General features: G+C 47.3%; 1 protein-coding gene across 1 annotated transcript; it reads right to left on the bottom strand.

The window, feature by feature from the left end:
- Positions 1 to 311: 311 nt before the first annotated feature.
- On the bottom strand, positions 312 to 27,683 carry LOC135912646 (uncharacterized). The gene is made up of 5 exons (XM_065445133.2): positions 27,531 to 27,683; positions 18,818 to 18,947; positions 13,627 to 13,772; positions 6,268 to 6,400; positions 312 to 1,129 (listed from the first exon to the last, which is right to left on the bottom strand). Exons 1-5 carry the CDS (start codon positions 27,583 to 27,585, stop codon positions 871 to 873), a joined length of 723 nt encoding a protein of 240 aa, XP_065301205.2. The 5' UTR covers positions 27,586 to 27,683; the 3' UTR covers positions 312 to 870.
- Between the last annotated feature and the right edge of the window lie 260 nt (positions 27,684 to 27,943).

Raw genomic sequence — 27,943 nt, 5'->3', positions numbered from 1 at the left:
TCTGTCTGTCGCCCCTTACCGCCTCTGCCTCAGTGTAGGGTGGTGGCAAAACGAATGTCCCTCTTTGGGTTACCTTCGTGCCTTTCCCACCTCTTTCTTTCTTTCTTTCTTTCTTTCTTTCTTTCTTTCTTTCTTTCTTTCTTTCTTTCTTTCTTTCTTTCTTTCTTTCTTTCTTTCTTTCTCTCGCCAACTGATATGCAGCATCTGCTATTTCATTTTGGTTCAAACAAATTTTCATTTGAGTGACTCAAACAGATTATACGTGAATCACTTTAATCATCGATGAACCCATCAATTAATCAGTCAGAACGTCAGTCAAACAAACAATCACATTTATTGTACCGAGAAACACGCTGAGCAAAGGCAATCTCGCAAGCCACCCAAAATCTTACTATACTCCATTGTCTTAGAGCTCCATTTTCTAGGAGGTTCCTACGCAATAAGGTGGGCGGGGCGGCACACGAAAGTGACTGGTAATGGCTATGTTTGTTGGCTGAGCTCATGAGCGGAAGCTTGGTTTCTTTCTTGTGTTTTTTTTGCTTTTCTCGCGCAGGTCTCCGCGTGGCATATTGCATTTAAATAAATGTGTGTACGCTTAATTGTTGGGGGAGAAAAGCTACGCAAGTGTCTTTATTCAAATGAAGTAGACTTTTTTTTGTCCTAATTGCGATGAACTCAAGTGATGGCTATGACTGTTGGAGAGAACACGCCTGGGGTGATCCGTTCGCTAAACGCTTCTCCCGCCCGAAATGGAGTTGTTCGGACGAATGCGCAAATGAAATGTCGCGTGAACATGCCGAGCCCGCGGACGAGCCGTAAGTTGCTGATCTCGCACACTTTTAACATACTAATTTACACACGTGTGCGGGTCTAGTTTTTCCGGCCCAAAGTGCCGGCCGCTTCCAAGAGCATCTCGACGATGTTGCTGACCCTGCGGTCCTTGGCACCCAGACGCGGCAACTGTGGCAGGGACTTGCAGTTTTCGGAACCCTTCGTGTAGCGGCCGCACACCAGGTTGAGCGTCTCGCCGAACATCTCCTGGACGACTCTCATCATGAAATCCTTGGAGCCGACGCCTTCGCACGGCGTGAGGCTTTTGGATAGGCACTCTACCAAGTCGTGGTAGGAGCTGCGACGAACGAATGAAGAATTAATCATTTACAGTTTATCAAAAGGATGAATCATGTGTGTGTTCAGTCTGATTTCTACAAGATCGAGGGCCACCAGAAAAATAGCAGCGCCTCCGTGCTGCCTGAGTGGCCCCGCCATTCCCGCAATTCAGCGGTAGCAGAAAAAAACATCTGCCAGTAACAAGATATGTATATATATATATATATATATATATATATATATATATATATATATATATATATATATATATATATATATATATATATATATATATATCATGATGAAAACATGTGGTATAGTAGATCGGATGAACCAATGAATACGAAGGAGCACCCTTCTTGCGCGTAAGTAGCGACTAAACGGCGCCACAGTAGCTAAGAGAGACGCACTGTACCAGTGGCTTCGTTTCGACCGTACCTTCATTTCAGAACGCACGGATGACTGATCGACCGCCGACCTCGAGACGTGGTTTTCCGCGTGCGATGCGGTGGCAACGAAGCCGTGTGTGTTCGTTATCTTAATGCGAAGCATCCTTGCTGAGTTAAAATCAATTTTCTTTAATGAATATGTGACTGGTGTCTGGCTGTTCCCATGCGCCAATCTGCAAGACAGTGTGGCCTAAAAAATGAGGGGCCGATGTGCCCTTGAAGCCACACTGGGTATGCGTCTCTCTGGACATGTGCCGCGTTCTTCAAAGAACCTATTTGGCGGCAACTAATAGCCACTAGGTGTCGCAACAACGGCAACAAACACCTACGCAGTGGCATTTGCATGCAACACCTACGTAGTTTCGTTTTGCGTAATGTTCCGCGTTGAGCAGATATCAGCTGGAGTTTGCTTTGCCTAGATGGACGGCTTTCTTTGGCGCTTTCACCCGTTCTTGAGGTGGTCGGCGGTTTGCGGAGTGGACGTTCACCGCCTCTGAAAATGCACTGCTGCAAAGGGTGCGTGCTCTCGCGAGAGTGAGGAGGATGGCAGCCGCTTTTCACGCCGACGCTCGCGATGCTGTGTATAAGCCGCAACTTACCAGTCGGCTTACACGTAGAGCCACTTATGGTACCACTACAGACGAGCTCGGTAATAGCTGTTTATCCTTCTTTAACGAAATTACGCAATGAAGTAAGCAACGCTATACCCGAACATTCTCACTGCGAAAAGGAAAAAAAGATGCGTGCTTTCAGGCGCACCATGCAAAAAGAAAAAAATAATAATGCACGCTTTCAAGCGCATTATTCCTTTAATAACGCGAGCAACTCTACAGAAGGGGTTTGGCTGTTCTCTTACATTGTCAATAATCGTCGGTGGTTTCTGCGCCATTTGGCTCTTGTAAAGTCGCGCTGTTGTCCGAAAACAAAGATGTGGCCGCACGAGCGTTCGTATAATGTCGCGCGGAAAGAAACACGTTGCTCAAGGCTTATAGCGCAATAGGGATACTGTTGCTACAACAAAAACTGAAAGAGTTGATGGCGGTAATAAATGTCCTATATATAACAGAGTCCCGGAATAATTTTGAAGGCATTCTGTTTTACGAAAGGAGAAGGATAGACAAAAGACTGCATTTTGTGCATCTGTTTGTGGCCATTATTTGCCACATTGGGATAAAATAACAATCCGAATATACTGGTGCGTTCAAAAACAATACAATACGAAGGGCTAGGTGGGTAGGTATAAACTTAGTCTAAGTGGAGAGGGTGGAAGCAGTACACTTCCGGCTACGACATTTCACTTGTATGCCAAAAATTTATAGTAGATATGGTTTAATACAAACAATCAAAAATGATAAAGGATGATAACGAAGTCAACATTTTAGAACACGCAAACACTCACACAAACAGGTGAGAAAACCGACCGTAGTTGCTTAAAAGCTATGCAGGTTGGGCTGCTAAGAACAAGGTCGCAGGATCGAATCCTGGCCACGGCGACCACGTTTCGACGGGGCCAAATGCGAAAACACCTGTGTACTTATATTTGGGTGCATGTTACATAACCCCAAATGGTCCAGATTATTCCGTAGTCCTTCACTACGGCGTGCCTCATTATTAAACCGGGGTCTTGAAACGTAAGAAAAACAGTATATATGATTTATTTACTTTTTTTCTTCGTCAGAGTGCAGTGTAACAGGAGGAGGAGAGAAAAGCCGTTCAGATGACGGCTTGAGGGATCCTTTGACCTCTTTGTGAACAATGGCAGCAGCTGAAGGACATCACAATGTCATAGCACTTTTTTTAAAGTGACGCGTTGTTTCATGGAAAGGTCAAGCCATAAAGAAAAACTGAAAACATAGTTTATAGATAGCTTATACAACAAAAAAAACTGCTGCAATCTATCTATCTATCTATCTATCTATCTATCTATCTATCTATCTATCTATCTATCTATCTATCTATCTATCTATCTATCTATCTATCTATCTATCTATCTATCTATCTATCTATCTATCTATCTATCTATCTATCTATCTATCTATCTATCTATCTATCTATCTATCTATCTATCTATCTATCTATCTATCTATCTATCTATCTATCTATCTATCTATCTATCTATCTATCTATCTATCTATCTATCTATCTATCTATCTATCTATCTATCTATCTATCTATCTATCTATCTATCTATCTATCTATCTATCTATCTATCTATCTATCTATCTATCTATCTATCTATCTATCTATCTATCTATCTATCTATCTATCTATCTATCTATCTATCTATCTATCTATCTATCTATCTATCTATCTATCTATCTATCTATCTATCTATCTATCTATCTATCTATCTATCTATCTATCTATCTATCTATGCACAGAAGCTAAAGAAAAGACACACGAAACATAACGACGAAGGGAAAGTGAGTTACTGTATAAAAATTGTCCCCATTATTTCGAGCACCTATGCGTACTTATGAAAAAAGTATTTCACTGCACTGATGGCTTTCTTTCAAGGCGACTCACTGGGCATAGTCCAAGAATTCTCCCAACGGAGACTGGACGATTGCCCACAGTACCAAGTTCGTTGAGTAGCTGCTGTTTCTTGGTGGGCATATCTGAAGCATTCCAGGAACTTTACTATATCCTCGTCCACCACTCCACATAAACACCCGGCCGAATTTTCGCGACTAACTTTATAAAGAAATTACTTTGTGTACACAACACCAAGGCGGAAACTGTGAAGCAACGTTGAATACACTGAATTAAACTTGGTTCAACACTAATTGTACCGCAGCGATTGGTGACATTTTACATTTTTTTTCTTTCTTTTTCGGTGTTTACAAATACTGACAGCTCCGGACACATTCGCGATTACAGTGGTTCATCATTGTGTTAAAAAACGGCAATGACTGATTCATACCCGTGCGGTTGTGAATCTACATTACTTGCTATTTATTATTGGCAACACTTTCGCTAGCTTGTGGTGTTGATAATCAGTGAACATACAAAAAATGCCGTAATGTCTCCTTCTCCCTCAGCACAGCAGTTCATGGACACTGTCGCGCTTCTGTGATGACTAGCGGGCCTGACGTCTAATGAGGAGCTCTAACAGAAAGCTCTAAGAAATTTTCCCATGAACAGGCGCAATATGTGTTCTGAACGTGACACACCGTCTTGCAATGAATGTCTTAAAATAGATCACACTCAGCTTCAACACATTACCTGTGGAGTTTTCTCATCGCGCTACAGCCTGGTGTTGTGTGTAAATCGTACTGTACGATGTTTCTGACGTATTTGACTTTGAGAAATTCCGTTAGTGCAGTGACGCTTCTGAGCCACTCGCAGGGCCCGCGTGATTCGGTATGCGTAGATCCGAATGATTTTTCGCTCACAACAGGCCCGGTGCCGGACGCCGACACCATATATTCTGTGACCCGGGGCCCTTCAGGCTCTTGCGTTAAAACTATTTACGTTTCTTTCTGCAGCTTCAGAGTGCTGGGTCACACTAAGCGCCGATCAGGAATAATTCCAAAATCGATGATTTTTCACTGTTCCCAACGGATGACGGATATTAACATCCTTGCGAGTTTTAGCGTGAACGGTAGCCCTACAGCTGACTTACCGCTGACATGGACATGCCTCGTTCCTGTAGACACTCATTTACTTCGTTAAACGCGACTGCCAAAGCAACTTGCATAAAAACTTTGTCCCAATATTCTTATGCCGACCACTATATTAATGCTTGACTTAGCACGCTTCCTTGTGCCACTGCATGTTTCACCGTATGTTCCGAGGTTTTACCTTTTCTAGTCTCTACGAAAATCCGTCTGATCGAGAGAAAAAAGTGTATCAGACGCAGTGTCTTCTCCGTATCACTCGTTATAACACAAAGGCTTTGATGAGATGCACGTGAATAGCCGTGTTGTATGCCCGTTTGATATCCAGGAATTTGGCAACCGTAATATTTACTCTTCTTTTGTGCTCCACACAGGCAACTACGTCTCTAACGCTGTCTATACAACAACACCTGGCATGAAAACCTGACAGATCTGGATGCAACAAATTTTGTTTCTCATTCCACGACTGTATTCGTTCAGTGATTATACTCAAAATTAATTTGGAGCTGCAGTTTGTGAGGCTTGCTATTCCGAATGACTCTAGAGTCAAGGGGTGGTTTGCAGGTGTCAGAATAGGAGGGCTACGTGCCGAAGTGTTGAGTTACAAGAAAGTCATTACAAGAAAGTAATTTGGCTACTTTCCCTTTATTTCACTGATAGTCGGCAAGCATAAAACTCGGTCTATATTTACGCGTTTATGCTGTGAGGCGGTAAAAACCACCATAATTGTCGAAAGAGAACACAACTTTTTGTATTATGCGTGCACACTTCGAGGCGTTTCCTACTCAAAATCATTTGTTCCTGCATTTACCACCTCTTACATCATGGAACTGCTTTTCACTTTTAGTTATTTTATTGCACCCTCACAGCGATAAATATGGCAGAGAAAAGTGGGAAGCAGCGTCGGGCTTTGCTAGAGGAACCTGTGTGACGCGAGTTCGAATCCGCTCAGCACCGGAGAAATTTCAGAGAACCTTCTTTCTTTTTATTGAAGAGATAGGGGCATAAAGAGGCTAGATAGGTAGGTCGAGACAAAGTAGCTGACCTAAGCTAACACTGCTAATAGCATCATGCAAAAGAAAACTTACCAGCAGGTGTAGTGAATGACATCCTTGGCAGGTGCCTTGACGATGGCGCGTTCCATAGTACCTAGGAAGTCTTCAATGCATTTATGAAGTTTTCCGCCTTGGGAGTTCATACACTTGATGCCTTTCTGGTAATCTGGTGCGGGAGTTGAACGGAGAAACGAAACGGGAGATCAGAAACACAGAAAAATCCTGATCATATCCAGTGTCTCGGAGTTACAGCCTTACCAAGAGAGACTTTAGGGTATGGCAACTCGGTCTACCGGATTTCGAAAGTGCATTGAAGCCAATAATAGCAGTGACTTATGGTGTATGCCACCTTCCTAAGATTGAGAACTATGCGGCGCATTTTGTACAATATATTTGGCTTTGTTCGCTCAGATCTATTCCTACTTTATTGAGATGTTCCAGTTCCCATACCACGAAGTTCGATGAGCACGAGTTCAAAGGCGATGACCAAAGTAGAAGCGAGCTGTTTAGAACACCATCATCGTAAAGTTTCTCAGAAATACTTCGGGGAAAAGTGGCGCTCTGGTGCGGTTACACGTTTGGTAATGCCGTGAACCAAGGTCTTCGAGATGCCACCTGTTTTGGAGAACGTTGAAGCTGCGTCTGGCTAACAGCGCTCCTTCGGCAACAATTGCCGTCTCTATTAAAGAAACGTGTTTAATAGAAAGTTCATTACTGTGGTTAAGCGAAAACACATTATTCAAGCACTGGCGCTCGCACTGGGATGTATGCTTAAGTGAAACATGAACTGTGCCGGCGGGTCGCTAACGCTGGGGAAGAAGAATGGAAGGGCTACGCAGTCGATGCGTCTTTTTTTATGTGAGGGTTAATGCCTCAGGGCATATAGGGGTATAGGGTGCGAGCGAATAAGCGTGATTAAATAAATGAAAAAAAGATTCGAGGACCTAATAAACCCATGGAGGCATCGATTATGTTGTCCCTGCGTCCAAACAGTGTTGTGGCTAGGGTTATATGGCGAAAGTCCCACTGCTGCGAGGTGCCGGAGCCTCGTCGGTTTCAACGCAAGGGAAACTCGCACCAGGTAGCGGATGCTGGCTGCAGCATTGCGTGAATTGCAGACTGGACACCTAAGGTGTGGATATAACTGGCGACAGTGCGGCCACTTCCGATTGACGGCAGGAGTGCGGACAACCCCAACCCGGATCCTCCGAAGCGCAACCTCCTCTGCACAGGTAACACCGCGGTGGAGGGCTACCACGTACGGAGGTATGAGAGCACGTGTTTGTGGCCGGAGGTGCTCCTTCTCTTGTTAAAAGTAGTGTGGCATCATCTAGTTGAAGGAGCTGAGGCAGTGTCGATGGAGAGGTCGCTAGACTGGTCGCAGAATCGGCATGGCTTTGGAAGCTGAGAAGATCGCGTGGGATCCGCTCGACAGGTACTTGCTGTGGGATGCACGCTGCCAGAAGACGGATGTGCTTACATATTTCAGGGCTGTGACTGACGCATCGCAAGAACCGAGTCACCTGGAGGGCATCAGTGCGGTTGACGATGCGGGCCGTGGGGACCACGGGACAGGCGGCCACAGAGCCAGCGCTTCTCGAACACCAAGGAGCTCAGCACAAGAGGAGAAAGGAGGCTCTTGAAGTTGACATCGGTAGGTATTATTCAGGGCAGGTGCGCAAGGGCAATAAAGTGCAGTGGTTGCGTCGCCGTCCTGGATGCTTGCATCAACGTAAATCACGATGGAGCCAAGTAGCAGGTGGGCGCCTTGAGCTATGATTTGGTCACGAAGTGACGCCGCCGCGAGAGTTGATGTCGGGTGACGTCTATCTGTTGGCTTGTGATCGCACAGCTGTAGAAAACTCCAAGAAGGAAGAACTGGCGATGGCGATGGTAGAAGGGAGTGCGAGAAAGCGTAAGCCGTGAGAGCACACGTTGCGTGCGAAAGGCTGGCCTTTAGCCTGCGGGAATCACGTAGCTGCTGCATCGGCTCATATTGTGTGTTCAGCTGTGTGTTCTCTTGCAGAGCCACTATGGGGGTGATGCGGGGAAGGCAAGTAATTACTCTCATGACCTCGCGTTTAACAGCAGCAAGGGATCCCATTATTCCCTCGTCAAATGCTCGAAATGGACTTGATAAACTAGGCGTGGTTGCACTACCGCCTTCACCAACTATCTCGCAACATATAAGCGGGCCTCGCTCGTTTTAGGAGCAATGCGTCTAATCAGACCCAACAACTCAATCGCCTGCTTTTTAACGCTGGAGAGCCAAGGAGTGTCACTTCTTGACTCGTGGACCATCAAACTCATAATTTTTGTAGTTTAACATTGCTGAAGTGGGATTCCGGATAGAGGAAGACGAGTGGGTATTACAGAGAGTTTACGCCTGCCCCAGCGGTTGGTGACTGACATGGAAGCAGATTTGCTGACGGAAAGCATAATGCCGACCGAAGAAGCGTAATTCGACGCAATATATAACGCCGACTGCAGGGTAGCGGCTTGAGTCTGCAGATCACGATGAGTGCTCCAAACCGTGAAGTCATCAGCGTACAACAAGAGCTTTATGTAAGGCTCATCGTGTAAGCGCCATGCAAGCGGGATGAAATCAATATTCAATAGTGTGGGTGACAATGCCGATCCCTGCGGTACGCCGCAAAGATCGATAAATGAGCCGATGGCGCCACCACTGAAGCGAATTGCAAAGTGTCGGTCTTCAAGGAAGGATTTGACAAAATTCCGTACCATATGGGGAAGGTGCAGAGTGTGAATTGAAGGCAAGATGGCATCATGACTGATGTTATCGTAGGCCTTTTCGACGTCCATAGAGAGGACAGTACGGACAGTCTGGCTGCGAGTTCATGATAAAAATGACGATGCTAAGGCAACCAGCCCATCTTCAGTACCTATGGAAGGACGGAAGCCAATTTGAGCAGAGTGGTAAGTCGCTTGACTAGCATTTTCTCAGCAAGCTTGCACATTGTTCATGTCACAAAAATAGGTCGGAAGTTGCCAAGAGCGGTCGGCGGCTTGCCTGGTTTCGGAATCGGGATCACAATAGCAGACTTCCAGCCCGGAGGGACGATGCCATCTAGCCCCACCTTGTTAATGGCGTCGAGGAGTTGAGGCAGTACCGGGCAGCTCAGGTTCTAGTAAACCTCATAAGTAATAGAGTCTGGACTGGGCGCTATCTTGCGACTGGCATTATCTATCGCTGCAGGCAACTCAGGCATGATGAAAGGCTTGCAATTCCCTCTGCGTCTGGTGCAGATGGTAAATTGTCGATATGTGCTAAAATGCCTGCCAAGGAGGCACACATTGGTTGTTTGAGGCAACATGCCGTACTAGGGGAAAAACTTCCGGGCTGCTTCTCTGGCAAAATCATCCGGCGATAAGCCAGCAGCGAAGCAGCCTGTGGCCGTTGCGTTGGGATGGAGGCAACCGTGTTCCATGGCACGAGACGTTCGCCAGAGAGACGCACTGGATGTCTTGGATTAAAACCGCTCACACCACGTTTGCCAGTTCCACCGCGAGCGGTCACGTTCACATCTGTGCGTCTTAGCAGTAAGAAAATTCAGTCTTATACGTGCTTGTGAAGAAGTGGGGTCTCGGGATGCTGCCAGCTCAGCTTGTCTGCGAGCAGCCCACAAGTTGAGCAGGCCGACATCCGGTGCCGGTTGATCGACGTCTACCCAGCTGATTGATGGTTGTAGCTTCATTGAGTGCGCTTTGTATGTGGTCAACAAGTAGTGGTGACGATCCCACAGAGGTGTCTTGAGAATGGACCGAAAGTTGTCCCAGTTTACCACAGTATACTTGCAGCGCAATCGGCGAGCGTGCCACGGATAAAGAACGATGATAAGGTGGTGGTCACTACCCGAGCAGTCAGGCTCCAGGTTCCAAGTGGGAGTGCCGGGACCGAACCACCACGTAAGATCCGGTGCGTATGTTGTACATGGAGCTTGAGTCACAACCCGTGTTGCTGAATCGGGATCATTCAGTAGAACAAGCGCATCCGCGGGGGCATCCCGCACACGCCTACCTCGGGGTCTAGTAGGGGGGTACCCCAATCTGGGTGAGGGGCCGGTGAAGTCACTACAAACTAAAATAGGACACCTTGGGTATTGAAGACGGAAATTGAATAACCAGCCCAGATTAATGTGTGAAAAAGAGCCGCCGGCTGGTCTTGCGTAGTACGACACCACCACAACAGATGCCTCGGTTAACTTTACAGCTACTGCCGCTACCTCCTGATATGAGTTGCACCAGTTTCCAAGAGAAAGGCGGACCTGAGGAACGCTTATCAACATACACTGCCGCCTTTCCTGGAGGGGCAGCCGTGTGCACGCGACAGTCAATCATCGAAGGAGACACGTATCCACTGAAGCTCGGAATTGCAGGCAAGACGTTCGTCTCGAGCAGTGACAGGGCCCACACCTGCAGCTTGTTCATGCGAAGACAGGGTTTAACCTTCTCCACTTTCGTGGAGAGGCCTCTACAGTTCCGCTGCAGGACACAACAAAAACCTGTAGCCACCATTTAGATTCCGAGTCCAGGTGTTGTAAAATCACAGATGTCAGGTTGGATAACTGGCTGACCATGAACCGCAGAAGGAATGTTGCAGAGTTATCCGGCAACAGAGCAGAATACCTAGTAGAATCAATGAACGATAGAGCAGGGTGCGACATGACGATGACGCAGCGGAATCAATATTTTTGGTAGTGTGAGGTTCCACTGCTCGTCTGCGACGCGTAACGTACGTGGTTCACGGTGTTGTCGGAGCTAGGAGACCTCCAATAAAAGGCGGGCAATTTGATTGTCAACTGCTGCCATATCATCACGCTAATGTTCTGGCATGCTCTGCTTCTGCGTAACCAGCTGGCAAAGGTGGTCTTTCCGAACTTTTTCACAGTAAGGCTGTTGGGAAGGCGGTGTAGGCGGGTTGTGCTCGGAAACCTCTGGCCAGTTGCCATCCCACTGGAGGTCCGCAAACCTGTTAGATGTATGCACTGGTTGTGCGGCAGCATGTTGAGGCCATTGTTTATGAATCCCGCGACGAACCTTCTCAGTGGCCTTTTGCTTTGTGGGACTAGTTGGAGAAGTGATCTCGTGGTTGTCGGTCTTGCAGAGTCCACATCGGTAGAACACTGTGCCGGCTGGTATAGATTCATCTGGCGTTGTAAACGGAGAGGATCGGCGCATGTTGCCCGGTCGGAAACAGCTGTAACAATAGACGACACTGAGTTTATATGGCTGAGGTCGTAGAATGCAGCCATAGTAGTAGAGGCGGGCTGGGGGAGTTGGTAGGCCTTGCAGGGTGACGATTCAAGAACTCCCCTTTCCTCATGTAACGCGCTTGAATGACACGGTGGGTGGGACAGTACAGCTCACGCTGTAGAGCAGTCTGATCCTCGCCAACGTCAACGTTGTAAACGACACAGCACTGTAAGTCTGAGCCCTCTACCAGGTACACCTGGGCCAGCACCGTGACTTCGCTTGTAATCGAAAGACGCTGAAGCATTTGCAAACGCTCGACAGCAGCCAATGTCAGGAGCCACACAGTGATCGTATTTGACTTCTTTCTGGCCGTGAAGCCGCGTAAGCCTGTGGTGCGAAGACACGCGTCTAGATTCACCGGAACACTCCTGTTCGGAATCTCCGTGAGGCTTGCGGAGGCCAGAGCTTTAATGGTTGCTTTATAGCAAATTGGGTCCGGTGTCGACACAACTGGGTGGTCAGTCGTTAGACAGGAACGCTTGCCTTGGGAGTCGCTGTTGGCGGAAGACGAATCTTGTGTCGAGTGTGCCCAAGGACGCTTCTAAGAACCACGGGATGCCGTCGGCACAGATGGTAGCGCAGAAGACAAGTCCATAGGTGTACATAACAATTGGAGTCCCATTCCCAATTGGTGACTGGGAAACCATCACCGGGCTCCGCCCGCAGGGCAGATCACTCATGGTCTCAGGTGCATTTTGAGATCTGGGATCCAGGCTCAGGTATCAATAGTGCGGCAGGCAATGCCGTCGTGGCGTGCGGCGCCCGTGCATGTACCGCGGCCAGCGCGTCACCGGAGGCACTAGGCCTAGTTCAGGTGGACAATTCAGCTGCAGGGATGATGGACTAGCACTCGCTGAATGGCAGGAAACCGGACAGCGTGTGAGCGTTCGGAGCGTCCTCGGGTGGCATGAGGCGTAATTTCTTGAAATATGGAACGTATTTTTCGCGGACAGTGATATTTTTCAGAGCATCGATGAGCAGCCGCCTTAGCGGGGACACGTCGTCGTCTTCCGGGACATCGCGTCGGTTTTTAATCGTGGATTTCCGTATTCTTCGCATACTTGTGCTATATAATTCGTTGACAAAGAATGAATTGTGTGGAGACGCAAGGATCTTTATGGGCATGTATTGAATGAAAACTGTGTTTATTTAGCCACGACCACGTTTCAAGCCAAATCAGGTCAAAGACAAGCGGAACCCCGCACATCTCGGCATGTTCATGGTTGGTGCAGTGCGCCTTTATAACCGTGGCGTCAGATTATCCTCCAGGTATTATTGCAAGTAATTCTTTGCAAAGTGATGACAAGTGCTACCTACTACTGTTTCCAGCTCGGACGTCGTCTTTGAATTTGCACTAATTGATTTTATTGTTCAGTATCACTCTAACAGCCGTCCAACCAGTAATGCTTAACAACGAGTATTCGCACTATTTTGTGCAGACTTCCGTTTTATATGTGCTTCAGAACAAAAATCGTAGTGACGCTCCGGTGACAGCAATTTTGAGAAAAGAACATCATTTCCAATCACGGATTCGACAAATGGCAACCGTGAGACGCATTTCACCGCCTGAGACGTTTCTAGTTAAGAACTTTACAATGCACATAGATTGCCATGAGTTGTGCCTTTCGGCGCTGACAATTTCTAATTAAGAAAAATATTAATTTGAAACAAAACAATCGTTCCCAGTGGTGAAAATTTATATATGTAGTCGATTTCTGAAGTGCGATAAAATTAACAATTTTTATGAGCTAAGTTTCATTGATTATCTGTTGGCTATTAGCTTGATGCACATGTCCGAATAAATATGATCACAAACTCCTCGAAACAGGGCTATTTCTTTTTATACTGCGCAGCTTTGTTTTCTGATAGCTTCCTTTACACCTTCCGCTGCTCTCGAGTGGCTGACACATTTTCTCTTTCATGATTCCTCCTCCACCTTGCGGAATTTTGCGGAACTTATCTGCAATATAATGAAATGCGTGAAATTCTCGTAACTCTATGTTGTTGCGTTATCGGGTTGGAGAAAACGCTATTTTGTGATTGCCCTTTGAGCATTTATTCCAGACATGCTTACGGCATGCCTGCGATAAATGCTGAGATGCAACAAATGGCACATACTTTTGTACGGATCCGAACCAACGTTGCATATGGCCTCGACGTTCTCTTCCAACGCCTTTATCGCCACCAGTGCCGAGGCTTTCGGTAATCCATCAGTACATTCGTTGATGAACTTGAGCGTGCAAGGGATCTGCGTCTTGTCTTTCCTAGAATTAAAGCACAGGTAACATGTAAAGGAGCATAGAGGTATGAAATATGCACCGAAATTCTATGGCACACGTTGTAAAACTGACACATTGTAAGAGTGATTAGGCTAACAGCTTTGTTGTACGTCGGATGGTACAATAGGGCATTCCATATGACTTGCGTAGCGTTGAAAGCACTACTGCTCTCATTTTTGGAACCACGTGGAGCCGGGTAAAACTTGTTGGATGAGGCTGTTACAGAGTAAAAATTGTTGCACTCATAAGTGGGTTGACTTTTCCCATGACTCGCGGCATTAAGTTTAAGGCTGTCAGAAATTTTTTATTCTGCAAGTCAGTGGGCTTTAAATTCAGCGGCGATGAGAGAAGAGTAGTTGAAAATTGGGAGCACCTGGTACAGAGAAGGTGGTCAGAAAAGATAGCCCGACAGTGGTAGCTCTTCAAGTGTTTTTCAGCCTGTTTTCATATCTTATGTAGCAGCTAGCTATCATCATGTGTATTTGCCACAACCAAATTTCTTCTGCATCCCTTAACAGCTCGATATAGCCGCTTGAGGAGAAGAGAACCTACCAACAGAACAAACTTAGCACCCTTAGGTACAGGGAAAAGAATTATTGTGTAGTGCGAACAGGTAATTGTCGTACACTCATAACCATAAAATACTCGCCTATCTTATGCATGGGAAATCCTATCATGTGTCTTCTGCTTGATTCGTAGTTTCCACTGGCGGTAGTCCAGCGCTCTAGGCTACCAAACTACTACTATATGTTGTCCGTGCTATCGAGGGTACATATGCCACCGAGCACTCACCAATAGTTTTGCACCTCTCTTGCGTCAGCGGATTCCATGCTGCATATATGCCTACGAATTTTTTTATCTGATCTTTCAGACCAGCTATCGGTTCGCCCCGAGTGTCTTTTCCTTTATTTGGCAGCAGTTGTGTTACATTATAGACGACCAGTTATCTTATTACCCAATACAAAGAGGCAACCAAGGGCGGAAAAATGTTCAGAACTAGAAAGATTGTCACTTGCAGCTAAAGTTATTGGAAGCAGATGGGATCACATTTGTATGAGAAGATGGCAAAGTGCGCAAGTACGTTTGCATGCAGTAATCAGATACAAATATGCATCCTTATCCAGCCTTAAAAGCTTCGCCTTTAAGAGTGGAACGCGATAGCATTCAAAGATCCGTGACTGGTTTTCGCGCTTCCCGGCAACTTCAGCGTATACATGTAACGTAATGGTCACCGGGAAATGCTCGCTTCGAACGCTATGCACGAAGGCGGCTTTCTGGTCGAAACGCGGCCTCTTGCAGGGATCGCGGTGTGGACGATGCGGTGGAGGCGTGCGCCATCTGTAAATCTTTCAAGGAAGCGGGCGTGCTGCTCCGAGCACTCCGAGATATTTACGCGCCGGCGTGCGCGAATGGCGGACGCCTGCTCCGGGCTGTGGCCTTTAGACACGCTCGAAAATGAATTTGTTCGAGTTTCCGCGTAATAGGATTATGTTTTCTCCTATATTCAAATTACAATCCGATAGCCATCATATGTGTCGGTTGTGTTAAACTTGTAGTTTACGATTTTTCCTCGTATTTTAGCTTGAGAAATTCAATTATATGTGATTTCCTTGAGTCACATGAACGGCGCGGGTATGTGTGGTTCGAAAATCTTTTGATGACGCGACCTCCGTCGCCAGATGCTGTTCACGGACGCTGTATTTTCTACGACCCAGTTTCCTTAACGTTAAACAATTAGAGGCCATTTGGCCCTGCGGAGGTGCATGGCCAGCGGAGCTCTGAACATCGGTGTGGAAAACGCTCGCAATCACCGATAAGTCGTTCCCAAGCCGCAATGGGTCACGTACACAAGGGCGGCCGAACGTTTTGTCCACGGAGCCTCGGCGGAATCGCGCATCCCCACCTCTGTAAGTGTCAGTCACCCTTCCGAGCGTGGTACCTCCCGTCATTGGGCCTCATTAATCGCTTCGCGAACTGGGGCGTTTTCCGCTAGAGCCCGCCGCTTGCGGGCAGCCTCCTCGGCACCCTCCTCGCTGCTTCGTGCCGCCCGCCGCTCTCGCTCACGTTTGCGGTCCCGAAGTTGGGCCTCGTGAGCAGCTTGTTCTTCGGCCAGCACGCAGAACTCGCGTCCTCTCTGTACTAGCGTACGCAACACAATAACTGCTTATTCCGTTCCTTCCGCAGGGGCGGTAATGCATCAAATGACGTGTTAGTAGTCACTTGTCACACCGAATGATCGATGCGTGCTACGGCAATTAGCGCTCCCTCGACGCAGCCAAACTGAGCAGCCGGCTAAAGTCAGTAGCTGGGGGCACCTGTCAAAACTGCATTACGTTCCCACTTAGCAATATCTAGAACGTTACCAATCACCATCAAACCGTTCTCGAACCACAATCTGTCGCACGCCGCACAGCTCAATCTGAAATGTCTGTCCAGAAAGTCCCTCTGAAATTTCGCATACTCGCGCTTGCGCTGGTCCAATTTACTGGCGTGGTACCTGCGTCACTTCGCCGCATTCTCCGCTTCGCGGCACCCGTCCTTCCTGTCGTGGACGCCACTTACTCACGAGCGCGATCTTCACTTCTACTGGCGGCCCGTTTTCTAGCTTTTCTCTTGCTACACCAGCTATCAGAACATGCCTTACCGGTTCAATCTGCCCCTTGATCATGGTATCGAATTTCTGATTTCACAAAAAAAAATCTCTCGAATGAGAAATACAATGAGGTGATATACACTGATTTTTTCTTTCGCTCGGATGGGAGGTGCACGGTAAAACACCTGGTACACTTCAGCTACTTTTTCTTAGGAGATCAATTGTGTTTGCAGCCTATTATTGCAACTTACAGTGACGAAGCGGAAAAGAATGTGATGCCTGCCACGCGTACTGCATCAGGCCGGTATGGCGGACTCCCGGAAACGCACTCCCGGGGACTCTGGTGCGTCTCTCCGCGACCCCTAATCCAGCCCTTGCTTGTAACCGCGGAAGCCGATCCACATCGCCCATCTTCCCGTGCCTAGTACCTTAGCGCCGCCAAGCCCTGACAGCGAAGAGAGCGCCAGAAGTGAGCTACCGGCAGATGACATATACGGTTGCGTATATGCCTGAGCGTATATATGCCTGAGCGGTTGCGTATATGCCTATATGCGTATATAGGCAGAGGCGGCGTTCAGCCTGCGGCTGAAACCGCACCCTCTGCCTTTTCGGGCGTGAAGGACGACACGCCGTGGCTCACACTTCACTTACGACCCGCCGGTGAGAAAGAAGAAAAGCTCGACCAGTTACCGACTCATCACAGGAGGCACCTGCGCACAGCGGTGGTTCTGCCTCACCGGGACACGTCGGGATCGAAGCTTCAGCTCGGAGCAAAGCTTGAGACGAATGTAGCCAACCTCGACGCGTCATCAAGCACAGCGTTCGCGATTATTACCAGGCGCACAAGCGCACAGCCAGGAAGAGATCACCGAGGAAGAGCAAGCCCGTCGTTGAGCAGAGATGAACGGGGGCAAGCGTACTGCCCCAAAGGTTCCGCACTCGACGAGCGGCTCGTACAGTGGCAAACCAGAGCGGCAATAATCACATGGCCAAAAGGAGGCACGCCTCAGAGTACACTTCTTCGACAAGCACCGGTGACACGAGCAGGACTAGGCGACACCGTGCTATCAGGGGGAAGGTGTCGAACAGTGGCCGGCGACAGAAGTGCGGGATTCGGAGGACCTGCCATTCAAGCATGGCTAGCAGACACAGCCGCACTGCTTCGGAGGCTTGGCGACCAAGGAGCTCGTTGAGAAGCGGTGGCAATTGGCTTAAACGCCGAACAAGAAGCCCTAGCACTGCGTCAAGTAGGTGCTCGAGCAGCAGCGCCAGCAGGATTAAGAGTGGCGTTAAAAGAGAACGACGGTCCCTGAAGGCGTCGCCATGCAGAGTGAGCGGGCACAAACGTGAGACCAAGACGGCTCGCCATTCAGGAACGACGTCGACGATAAGCAGTCGCAAGAGCACAGTCGGAGCCAAACGACAGCGCCGATTGAGAAGCATGTATCAAGGCACAGCGGCGGCAACAAGCGCAAGCCTCAAGGATGATCTGCGTCGGAGAGCGGTACGCTTAGCACCGATGCTGGTTGTCGCATGTCAAAGAATAATCGCCGTGCTGAACCACAGCTCTTCGAACATCAACAGGAACCACGTGCACCAGCGCTGAGCTGAAGAGGCGCCCTGTCGATTTAGCCGTTCGTTGTCGGCTACATCGACGCCCGAACACAAACGGAGCGCGCATGGTAGGACTACAACGCGAAGGCAGTGCCAAAATAAGCAACGATTCGAAAGAACAGTCAGGGCGCCTTGCAAAAAGCCGCGATGGCGGCAAAAGCTCCGACAACGCCAAAGCATGGCCCAGCAACCGTGAAACACGAATTGGAGGCGAAGTGGCTTTCACGGTTCAGACATCGACGCGTAAACTCCAAGCCAAGACGTCGCAAGACGCGGTACCTAATCAGCCACAATATATGTGTGATATTTCGATTTTCATAATATTGCTAAAAATGTGTAAACATGCGTTGGCAAGTCACTGAGTGATTGTTGCGTATGCGTGTGGGATTATTAGAATATTATGCAGTTACGAAATGCCATTTGTGATAAGGTTAATGATTCCGCACAGGGGCGGATAGAAAGAAGTACGATTCTCGCACTAAGCCAACGAGTGCCGCGAATACGGTGGTTGCTGTGCACCAAGTTCACTAAAAAAGTAATTATGAAGTCTAACTCGCTAAGCTACGCTGTGAGCTACGAGAGACAGCGTAGTAGACGGCTTCCGAATTAATTTGACCAATAAAAGTTATTGAAATTGAGCTAAATGTCCTTGCACAAATGTATTTGCATGCCGCGTCTAGCAGAATGTGGCTGTCACGGTCTGGAATCTGACCGCGCGACCTCATGTTAGGCAGCACACCGCCATAGCCACAGTACCACCGTCGTACCAGAAAAGCGATCTTGCTCCTTTTCTAACGAATACGAATTCTGCTGTGTCACTCACTTGCATCCCTCGTCGAACTCTTGTCCAGATTCGTGCAGGTGAGGTCCTTTCTTATAGGGCACGTAGTCGTCTCTGCAAGCCCTCAGGGTCTCGATTTTACAGCCGGCGTTCAGTTTCACCTCGCATCTGCCTTTTGGAGAAGCAGAGTAGGCGATGGTTAATCAGCGAGAATAATACAGGAATTCGAGGGGCTAGATTTATTATAATAATAGTAATAATAATAATAATAAATTTTATTTCTGCCTCAAAGATACATGGACAGAGGAGCTGCAGAAAAAGCTGTAAAAATATAGCTTGACAAAGCCGCAGCCCCCATTTTACAGGCAACAGCAGAAGACAAACAACGACTCAACTTCAGGTGTCGTATAAACGAAACAAAAGAACAAAAATGTAATGCTATACATCGCAAGAACACTTCAAGCGTAATGAGTAAACACAGGGATAAAAAGATTGTTATTACATATCATACTTTCATACATGAAATATGAGATACAGAAGCAAAGACATATTTTGGCACAACTGAGGATGAAAATTGTTCGGAGCTACCTTTTATGTACATCCTACGCAATACCTTATGAGTACAGGTGAATAAGTAAGAATGTGCAGATGTATAAATGTTCGGAAGGGAAGGGAGTGTGAATTGCAAACGTTCTTGCCCGGAGTTTAGGCGTGCTGTTGGCACCATCCATTGTTCGGGTTGTCTGAAAGGGTAATTTGTGGTTTTCTCTTACAAGTTTGCCAATCGTTTAATATGGTTTGTGGTGGTGGTAACAACTTTATTAACAATCCGGCAAATTCGTGGCCTGGGCCTAGGCCGCCCCCGAGGAGGTCCGGAGGTCCTGTCTCCTCGCCGCCTCACGGGCTTGCTGGATGGCCCATAGTTGATTTCCGAGGTTTGAGCTGCGCAACGCGGCCGTCCATCGCGCCGCAGCTTCATCTGGGGAAACTGCATTTTGTTCGCATATAACGTCACATTCCCAGAGAATGTGTCTAAGAGTTGCGTGAGCCCTGCTGCATAGCTTGCAGTTATCATCTGAGTAGACGTCCGGATATATCCTCCTGAGATGGACGGGGTTGGGGAAGGTATGGTTTGTACCATTTTTTATTTCTGTTTTGTAAGAAATGCTCAACCGATATCGATATAATTCATAGATTTGGACCACACCGGCTGCAAGAAAGAGACCTTTGCTGGGTGACCCATAGCTAACATTGAAGGCGTAGCGAAGGACCCTTTTCTGCAGCATGTGCATTTTGCGAAGGCAAGAATGTGTTGCAGTTCCCCATACAAGATGACAATAATTTACGTGTACGTGTACGCGCCAGTATTGTTAGCTAAAATCATGTAAATAAAACAGAAAATGAAGTCACGGAGAAATCGTAGATGAAATTATTATGTTTACTTGTAGTGTAGAAATTCGAAATGTAGAAATCTCGACGAGGCAAACGGAAGTGGACAAAGGAAACCTTACTCCAGGTGGGAGGAGAACCCATATCTTCCCCATTAGTGTACGGTGCAGTCACCAATTAAGTTACTACGTTGGCTATACTTCCGTCAAATTTCTCTGGTATTTGTGTATGTGAGCTCTCACTATATAGCCTACCCATACTGCGCACAGCCTCCATTATTCACGAATATATAACAATTAAGCCGTGTACGCGCCAGTGTGTAAAAGTATGTGCGCGCTGGTGCCAGAAATGCTAATAGTAACTGTAGAAGTGAACTAAGCGAAAGGCTGGGAGAGCTAGCCAGGTCTAATATATCATAGGAGATTAAAAAAGTAAACACACACACACACACACACACACACACACACACACACACACACACACACACACACACACACACACACACACACACACACACACACACACACACACACACACACACACACACACACACACACACACACACACACACACACACACACACACACACACACACACACACACACACACACACACACACACACACACACACACACACACACACACACACACACACACACACACACACACACACACACACACACACACACACACACACACACACACACACACACACACACACACACACACACACACACACACACACACACACACACACACACACACACACACACACACACACACACACACACACACACACACACACACACACACACACACACACACACACACACACACACACACACACACACACACACACACACACACACACACACACACACACACACACACACACACACACACACACACACACACACACACACACACACACACACACACACACACACACACACACACACACACACACACACACACACACACACACACACACACACACACACACACACACACACACACACACACACACACACACACACACACACACACACACACACACACACACACACACACACACACACACACACACACACACACACACACACACACACACACACACACACACACACACACACACACACACACACACACACACACACACACACACACACACACACACACACACACACACACACACACACACACACACACACACACACACACACACACACACACACACACACACACACACACACACACACACACACACACACACACACACACACACACACACACACACACACACACACACACACACACACACACACACACACACACACACACACACACACACACACACACACACACACACACACACACACACATCTACTCACAAATGCAGGCAACAGTGAGAACCATGAAATGAGCAACGGAGGAAGTGTACCTCTATGACACTGTAAACACACAAACACAATCCATCTGTTCCCTCTTAGCTGCACCAGTGCATATCCTGTTTGACAACATTGAAGAAAAAAACAGCAGCAACTATTAGCTTGTCACGGAGGCCACAGTTATCACATCCTTTTCATCCCTACTTGCATCTCTCTCGCAGTTCTCTGCAGTTATTGGTGCAATAATATTCTGCGTCTTCCTCATCGAGGAATGGTGGCCATTTGGTGGCCCATGCATTGAATACCCATGTCGACAAAATAAACCTAAGTGGACGAGCAAACGCCGCAGCCTACCAGAGCATTACTGGAACTGTTTCGTGCCTGAAATGATGCAAGTGAGCAATCCTCTAGCGGGCCAAAGGTGTTCCCTTTGATGCAAGAAAAAAATTGGTTTTACACGTACAGCTTCATACGGACATAAAAGAAAGCCAAGTAGATCCAACTGGTACGTCGGAATTTGTGTAGCGAAGCTTTCATGAAACGGTTACTTAAAAGCTACAAAAATGTTCATCTTGTCCATGCTGTTTTGCAGCATAATGACTACGTGCCTGACCGGCAAGACGCGGATACCTTCCCCACAGGACCCACACGTGACCCACGTGGCAGTGGATGGCGCCGTCTCCAGGAACGGTACACTTTTTCCTGTCCCATTTCCGGTATCGTTCCAGTTTACTATTATACTGTTTAGAAGATCGGCCCGCTTTACTCGGCAAGGAGCCAACCAAACAGACACGCCAAACCTCAGTGAGAAAGATGGGGTGAGCGAACTTCAATGAGTAAATTATACTGCATAAGACGGCGAATAAGAAAACCATTGCCCATATTTTTTTAGCCAAATTATGGCTGTAAATGCGAAGTCAACATATCCATTCCCAGCGGTGCACCTTTCTTAGACCGGCCAGGCCTTATCTGCCGGTAGCTCCGCGGCATGGCGCCGCTGTCAGTTGTTGCAGACGGCCGTTGTGCTCCACACGTCCTTGGCGTACGAGCAACGAAGTGTGATTCGTTTTCTATGAAGCAAGGGACGGACGCCCATCGAAACCTACAGTGAAATGCAGCCCACGCATGGGAAACGGTTTATCGCTTTGAGGAATGTGAGGTGGTGGTGTTGCGAGTGTCGAAAAATGCCGTGAAGACTCGCATGGCAATGATTGTTCGAGAAGGCCACTTGCGCCGCTGACTGACGACATCTCTCGCGTGGATGCAACGGTTAATGCGGATCAGCTTGTGCACCTCCAGGACATTTCTCGGGAGCTTGGCATTTCGTATGGAGGGTTTGTGGCATCGTAAGGGTCCTCAGGGTACTGGAACGTTTCGTGTCCGTGGGTGCCAAATCAGTTGGATGAGATCATGAAAGGCAAGCGAATGATTCTTTCACTGAATCAGCTGCAACGATATGCCGCCAAGGGCGAAAGTTTCCTGGACCACATTTCTACTGACGATGAAACGTGGATACTGCATCTCACGCCGGATTTTAAGCAGCAGAGCATGGTGTGGAAACAACCGGGTGCCCCTGTGACAAAAAAAAAAAAGATCCGTTCAGTGTTGTCCCTTGGGAAATTGATGTTAATGGTCTTCTGGGATCGCAGGGGACCATTGCTGCTGTATTTCATGTCATAAGGTGTAACAGTTAATGCCGACAGTTACTGGTCTACACTGTCACGTCTGCTGGCTGCCATCACGCGAAAACTCCTAGGGATTCTTGATGTGTAAAAAGTGGTTGTGCTCCACGACAGTGTGAGGTCACATGTGGTCATCAGAACCGCCGACAACCACTGCTAACTTTACTGGGAGGGTATGGACCACCCACCATACCATCCGGATCTCGCCCCTAGTTATTTCCACGTTTTCGGTCCGCTGAAGCAGTTCTTGGCAGGACTGCGATTCACGTGCAACGATGAAGTCAAGACAGCAGTTCGACGGCGTTTGTGCAGTCAGCCGGACGAACGCTACCACAGGGGTATGTTAAATTTAGAGCTGCTATGGGAGAAATATCTGAAGCGGTGTGGCGACTTTGTGGAAAAATAGTGTAAGGTTTGCAGAATAGTAGGTACATTTGTAATTACCTATGTGTACCTTATTTTGGATAATAACATATAGGGGCAGACTTTCTGATTCGCCCTAGCATATTGAAGGTATATGTTTGTTGCGGTATAGATAATTATGCCCCATTTGTCATTTAATCGCCTAATTTCATAGAGAATAGAGCCGCTCGCCAGCACAAACAGAGGGGTAGTGCATACGGCTGTATATTCGCTACATGAGTGCTTTTTATTACGTTATCTGTGATTCCGCTTTGGACCGACCCAGCGAACGGATGCGTGGTAGCGAAGTTCCAGTTGAGCAGTTTGAGTGGCTGGGCGTCTAACAGCGTCATAAAGGTCTGATACGAGTCAAGCAAAGAGAAGCAGGTCTTCTTGCGAAGCTCGCCAAGAAGTAGTCTTCTTCCTAGTGCTGGTTTGTTTTCTTCACGCAGATGACCGGAGCCGTCTGTACAAGGTCTTAGATTGTCGAGGCACGCTGGCGCGTTTGTCTCTGCTCGTCGATGTTGTAGCCATGGGGGCGAGCAGAATGAGCAGCGTTTGGCCAGTGAATTTCAGAAATTCGGAATGGGCAAAGAAGATATCGAGACAAAGTGACCGGTGAAAGACCGTAGCTATATGGTATTGGATGAAGAAGATCAAGACGCATGTACACATGCTGCAAAAATGTTTGTAACACATTGTTGCAGAAGATGCGCATCTGGCCTTCACGTGGTACGTAAAAGTTAGAGACGTTACCTAAGAATAATGCTAAAGCAACCCCCTACTGTATACATTCCAGAGCCAATATGGGCTATAAAATGTTTACTCGGTGGTGTTACAAGCGATTTAATTTTCAACAACTACGTTGCTTATCATTTATCTATTATATCTGGTCCTTCAACAAAGCGAGTTTCAGTGAAATAAGCAGATCGTTATGGTAAATATTGTTTAGTGCATCACGAGCCTGTGCTTTCTTGCAAAAAACGACCCTGTTTATCACTTAGCCAGAAATTCTGATTTGCATTTTTGTCCAATATGCGAGCGTAAATGCTTTTTATGGTAAAGTTTATTCACCTGAAATAAAGCCAAGAACTATTTGTGCAAAACCAATAGATTACGAAGTTTTTATTATATTAGTCATAATAAAGCCTCTAATGAAGACTATGAATGACTAACCCGCTTCTATGTTGAAGTTGCTTCTAGAGTATTATGATCAGATGTAGGCATCAAATGCCCGCGTCGTGATACACAAGAAACAAGCATTTTATTCACTATAAACCTGATTTCAGAAATCGCGGAGCCAGTATTGAGGGTAAGTAACTTTCTACACAACGAGACATCTATAACAGCATATAGTTGTAGGTGAGTCATCCAGAAGTAAGGCTACTGCTGCGATGGGTTTTCAGTGCCCCTGCCGCGCAAGTCCTTGCGGTAAAGAGGCTAAGGTTGCAAAAGAACAGCCTTGTCCTAGATTGACTCGCGCTGCTACATCCGCATATGTATCACCCATCGTCTGAGTGTAGAGACCAGTCATACAATCAACATTGTGGGAGATGACCAGAGACTCAAGCATTCCCTATTCTCAGATAACGATACTAACGATAACGAGCATAATCTAAGAGCATTTCACTCTTTAGAAGACCTCAAAGTGGCAGTACAAAAGGGCAATGAACATACACATCCCTGCTGCACACTCAACATTGCACCGAAATCATTCCGATGGGAGCTGAAATAGGGGATGGCTGCTAAGTACGGTCATCATGCCAATGTACATCTATCATATCACGTGATCACGCCATACAGACGTCGTCATGTCATCACGCCATATAGACGTCGTCGCTCCTAGCTCACACATCAGCTAACGCTTAAACATTCGCGTTACACATTCGTGACTGATGGGGGCGAAATGCGAAAACACCCGTGTACTTAGATTAAAGTACACGTCAAATACCCCTGGTGGTCAACATTTGCGGCGTCCCCCACAACGCGGTGCCACATAATCAGATCGTGGTTTTGGCACGTGAAACCCCGCACTTTCTTTTATACGCTCATGTCTATTCTTGGAGATTTTGCTTTTTCCCGCATAATTGCACGAGCATGCTTGCACTGCCCAGGCTTGTTGAGTCACATGTCAACCGAGCCCAATCGAAAAAAAAAAAAACTTCGTGCCCTTCCGCTCTGTGAAGAAGCAGGGCATGTGGGCCCCTTAATGGCGAACCGGACCTTCGCCGCGGGTCAGCCAGGCATAGCATTAGCAATCAATCAATCAATTAATTAATTAATTAATTAATTAATTAATTTGGCATTCATTACGGCACCTGCACATAACGAACGCGAGGACATGAACAAAAAGCTGATAAGTAGCAGCTTGACATGGTCCCTGCCCTTACTCTTGGCAACAACAAAAAAAAAACACCGATAAATATACTGGATAAGTACACGTTTTAGTACGCATGTATACCATTTGGTAGAACTAAAGTACAAAACCAGTGTATTATTATACAAAGGGAACGATACATCAGAAAATATACGCCAATTACGAAATACCCACATTGTTTGAACAGAAGGCGTTGCGTCCCATAAAATGTGACCCGTGTAACAATTCTGCACAAAGAAGGCAGGAAAATTTAGAATTACCTCTAATGAAAAAATACACAATTTCTTTTCCAGAAAATTAAGTACAGATTTGATATACATTACTGGGATTGCCAATATACAGTAAATGGTGACAAAATCATTTTGCTACATACAGAAACAACATAACTAGGGAAATGCACAAAAATGTGAAAATCAGAAGCCCATATCTGAAAAATCTATCAAAAATTAACTTCGGTATCAGCCCACGTATGGCTAGTGCTTAACGCCTGCTTCATCCGCACCGCGGGTCGGCCCGGCATCGCACTATCTTCGGGATCAGCCCACGAATGGGGTATGCTTAACACCTGGTTCACCCACGCCGCGGGTCGGCCCGGCATCGCACTATCTTCGGGATCAGCCCACGAATGGGGTATGCTTAACACCTGCTTCACCTGCACCGCGGGTCGGTCCGGCATTGTACTATCTTCGGGATCAGCCCACGAATGGGGTATGCTTAACACCTGTTTTACCCGCGCCGCGGGTCGGCCCGGCATCGCACTATCTTCGGGATCAGCCCACGAATGTGGTATGCTTAACACCTGCTTCACCTGCACCGCGGGTCGGTCCGGCATTGAACTATGTTCGAGATCAGCCCACGTAATGACATTTTATTCTAGTAAGGCCGAGTCACTCACGGTGCGTGCTCGACAGCACGAATGCAGGTCGCGTCTGACATGGACGACGGAGGAGAGTGCTTGAGTTTTGTGTCGACACCCAGAGACGATCCTGGGAAACTAGTCCTGAATAGCTTTGCTGTAAAAACACGCTGCCGTGTAACTTTGCTTTAAGGCCGGCTGAGTCACGTATTCGCCAACTTCGCCGAGTATGCGCACGAACGAGTCGCTCGCACAAACACGTGAACTAGTGAACCATGTCAGAAAATCTTCCCTGGGTTTAACCTTCGCATCTACGTGCGTACTTGCGTCAAAGAAAATTTTCGTGCAGACATATTTCTGCCCAGATTGACTCTTTGGCACCGAAGAGTGTTAATTATTTACATTGAACACCGTGAGTTTCCCTGGCAGATGAAGGAGGAGAAGACGGTGAAACTGAATCTGAACAGCTGTCTTCTGCAATGCTTATGGTTTCGTATCCGACGTAACGAACACTACCCTGCTGACGAAAGATTTCGCCGAAAGACGTTTCAATGAAGTAGACTTTGGCTGCGTGGTACTGCACTAAAGGGGGGGGGGGGGAGTCATCCGCTGTGACTAAGTGGAAGAACACAATCGCCCCCAAGAACAGAGCTGAACTTACCAAGCAGTGATATAGTGCCCAGAACGAGCAGGCCCAAATGAAGACTGGCCGCCATCACGAGTGCACGTGCGATCTCGCCTAGTTTCTCGCTCAAACTGACCGGTAGTCACACACGCGCGGGGTATTTAATGCGGAATAGCCGTCGAGGAAAGAAAGGATAGAATAAGAGAGCGATGTCAAAGTAGCCTCAAAACGAAGGCCGCGAAGGGGCCGAGAGGTCTGTGTCTCCTTCTCTCGCGATGTAGTGTTTCAAAACGCGTATACGGCGGTCATGGTCTTTCCACCTCACGCACACACGCAAAAAAGGAAGGAAAGAAAAAACGTAGTCAGACAGAAATGGGTGAGGGAAGAACGTTGGGGAACTGGTTTACGCCTCGCGTGAATCGAACGGCGCGTATGCCTTCCAAGAGGCA

This window comes from Dermacentor albipictus, chromosome 7 (genome assembly GCF_038994185.2).
Source record: "Dermacentor albipictus isolate Rhodes 1998 colony chromosome 7, USDA_Dalb.pri_finalv2, whole genome shotgun sequence".
Taxonomy (NCBI): domain Eukaryota; kingdom Metazoa; phylum Arthropoda; class Arachnida; order Ixodida; family Ixodidae; genus Dermacentor; species Dermacentor albipictus.
This window is presented reverse-complemented; position numbering and strand designations above follow the sequence as displayed.

Coding starts and splice junctions, on each gene's coding strand:
- LOC135912646 (XM_065445133.2), bottom strand. CDS start 27,585: ATGGCGGCCAGTCTTCATTTGGGCCTGCTCGTTCTGGGCACTATATCA. Junction 13,773..18,817: donor GAGTTCGACGAGGGATGCAA/GTGAGTGACACA, acceptor CTTTAATTCTAG/GAAAGACAAGACGCAGATCC. Junction 6,401..13,626: donor TGGTTCGGATCCGTACAAAA/GTATGTGCCATT, acceptor CTCCCGCACCAG/ATTACCAGAAAGGCATCAAG.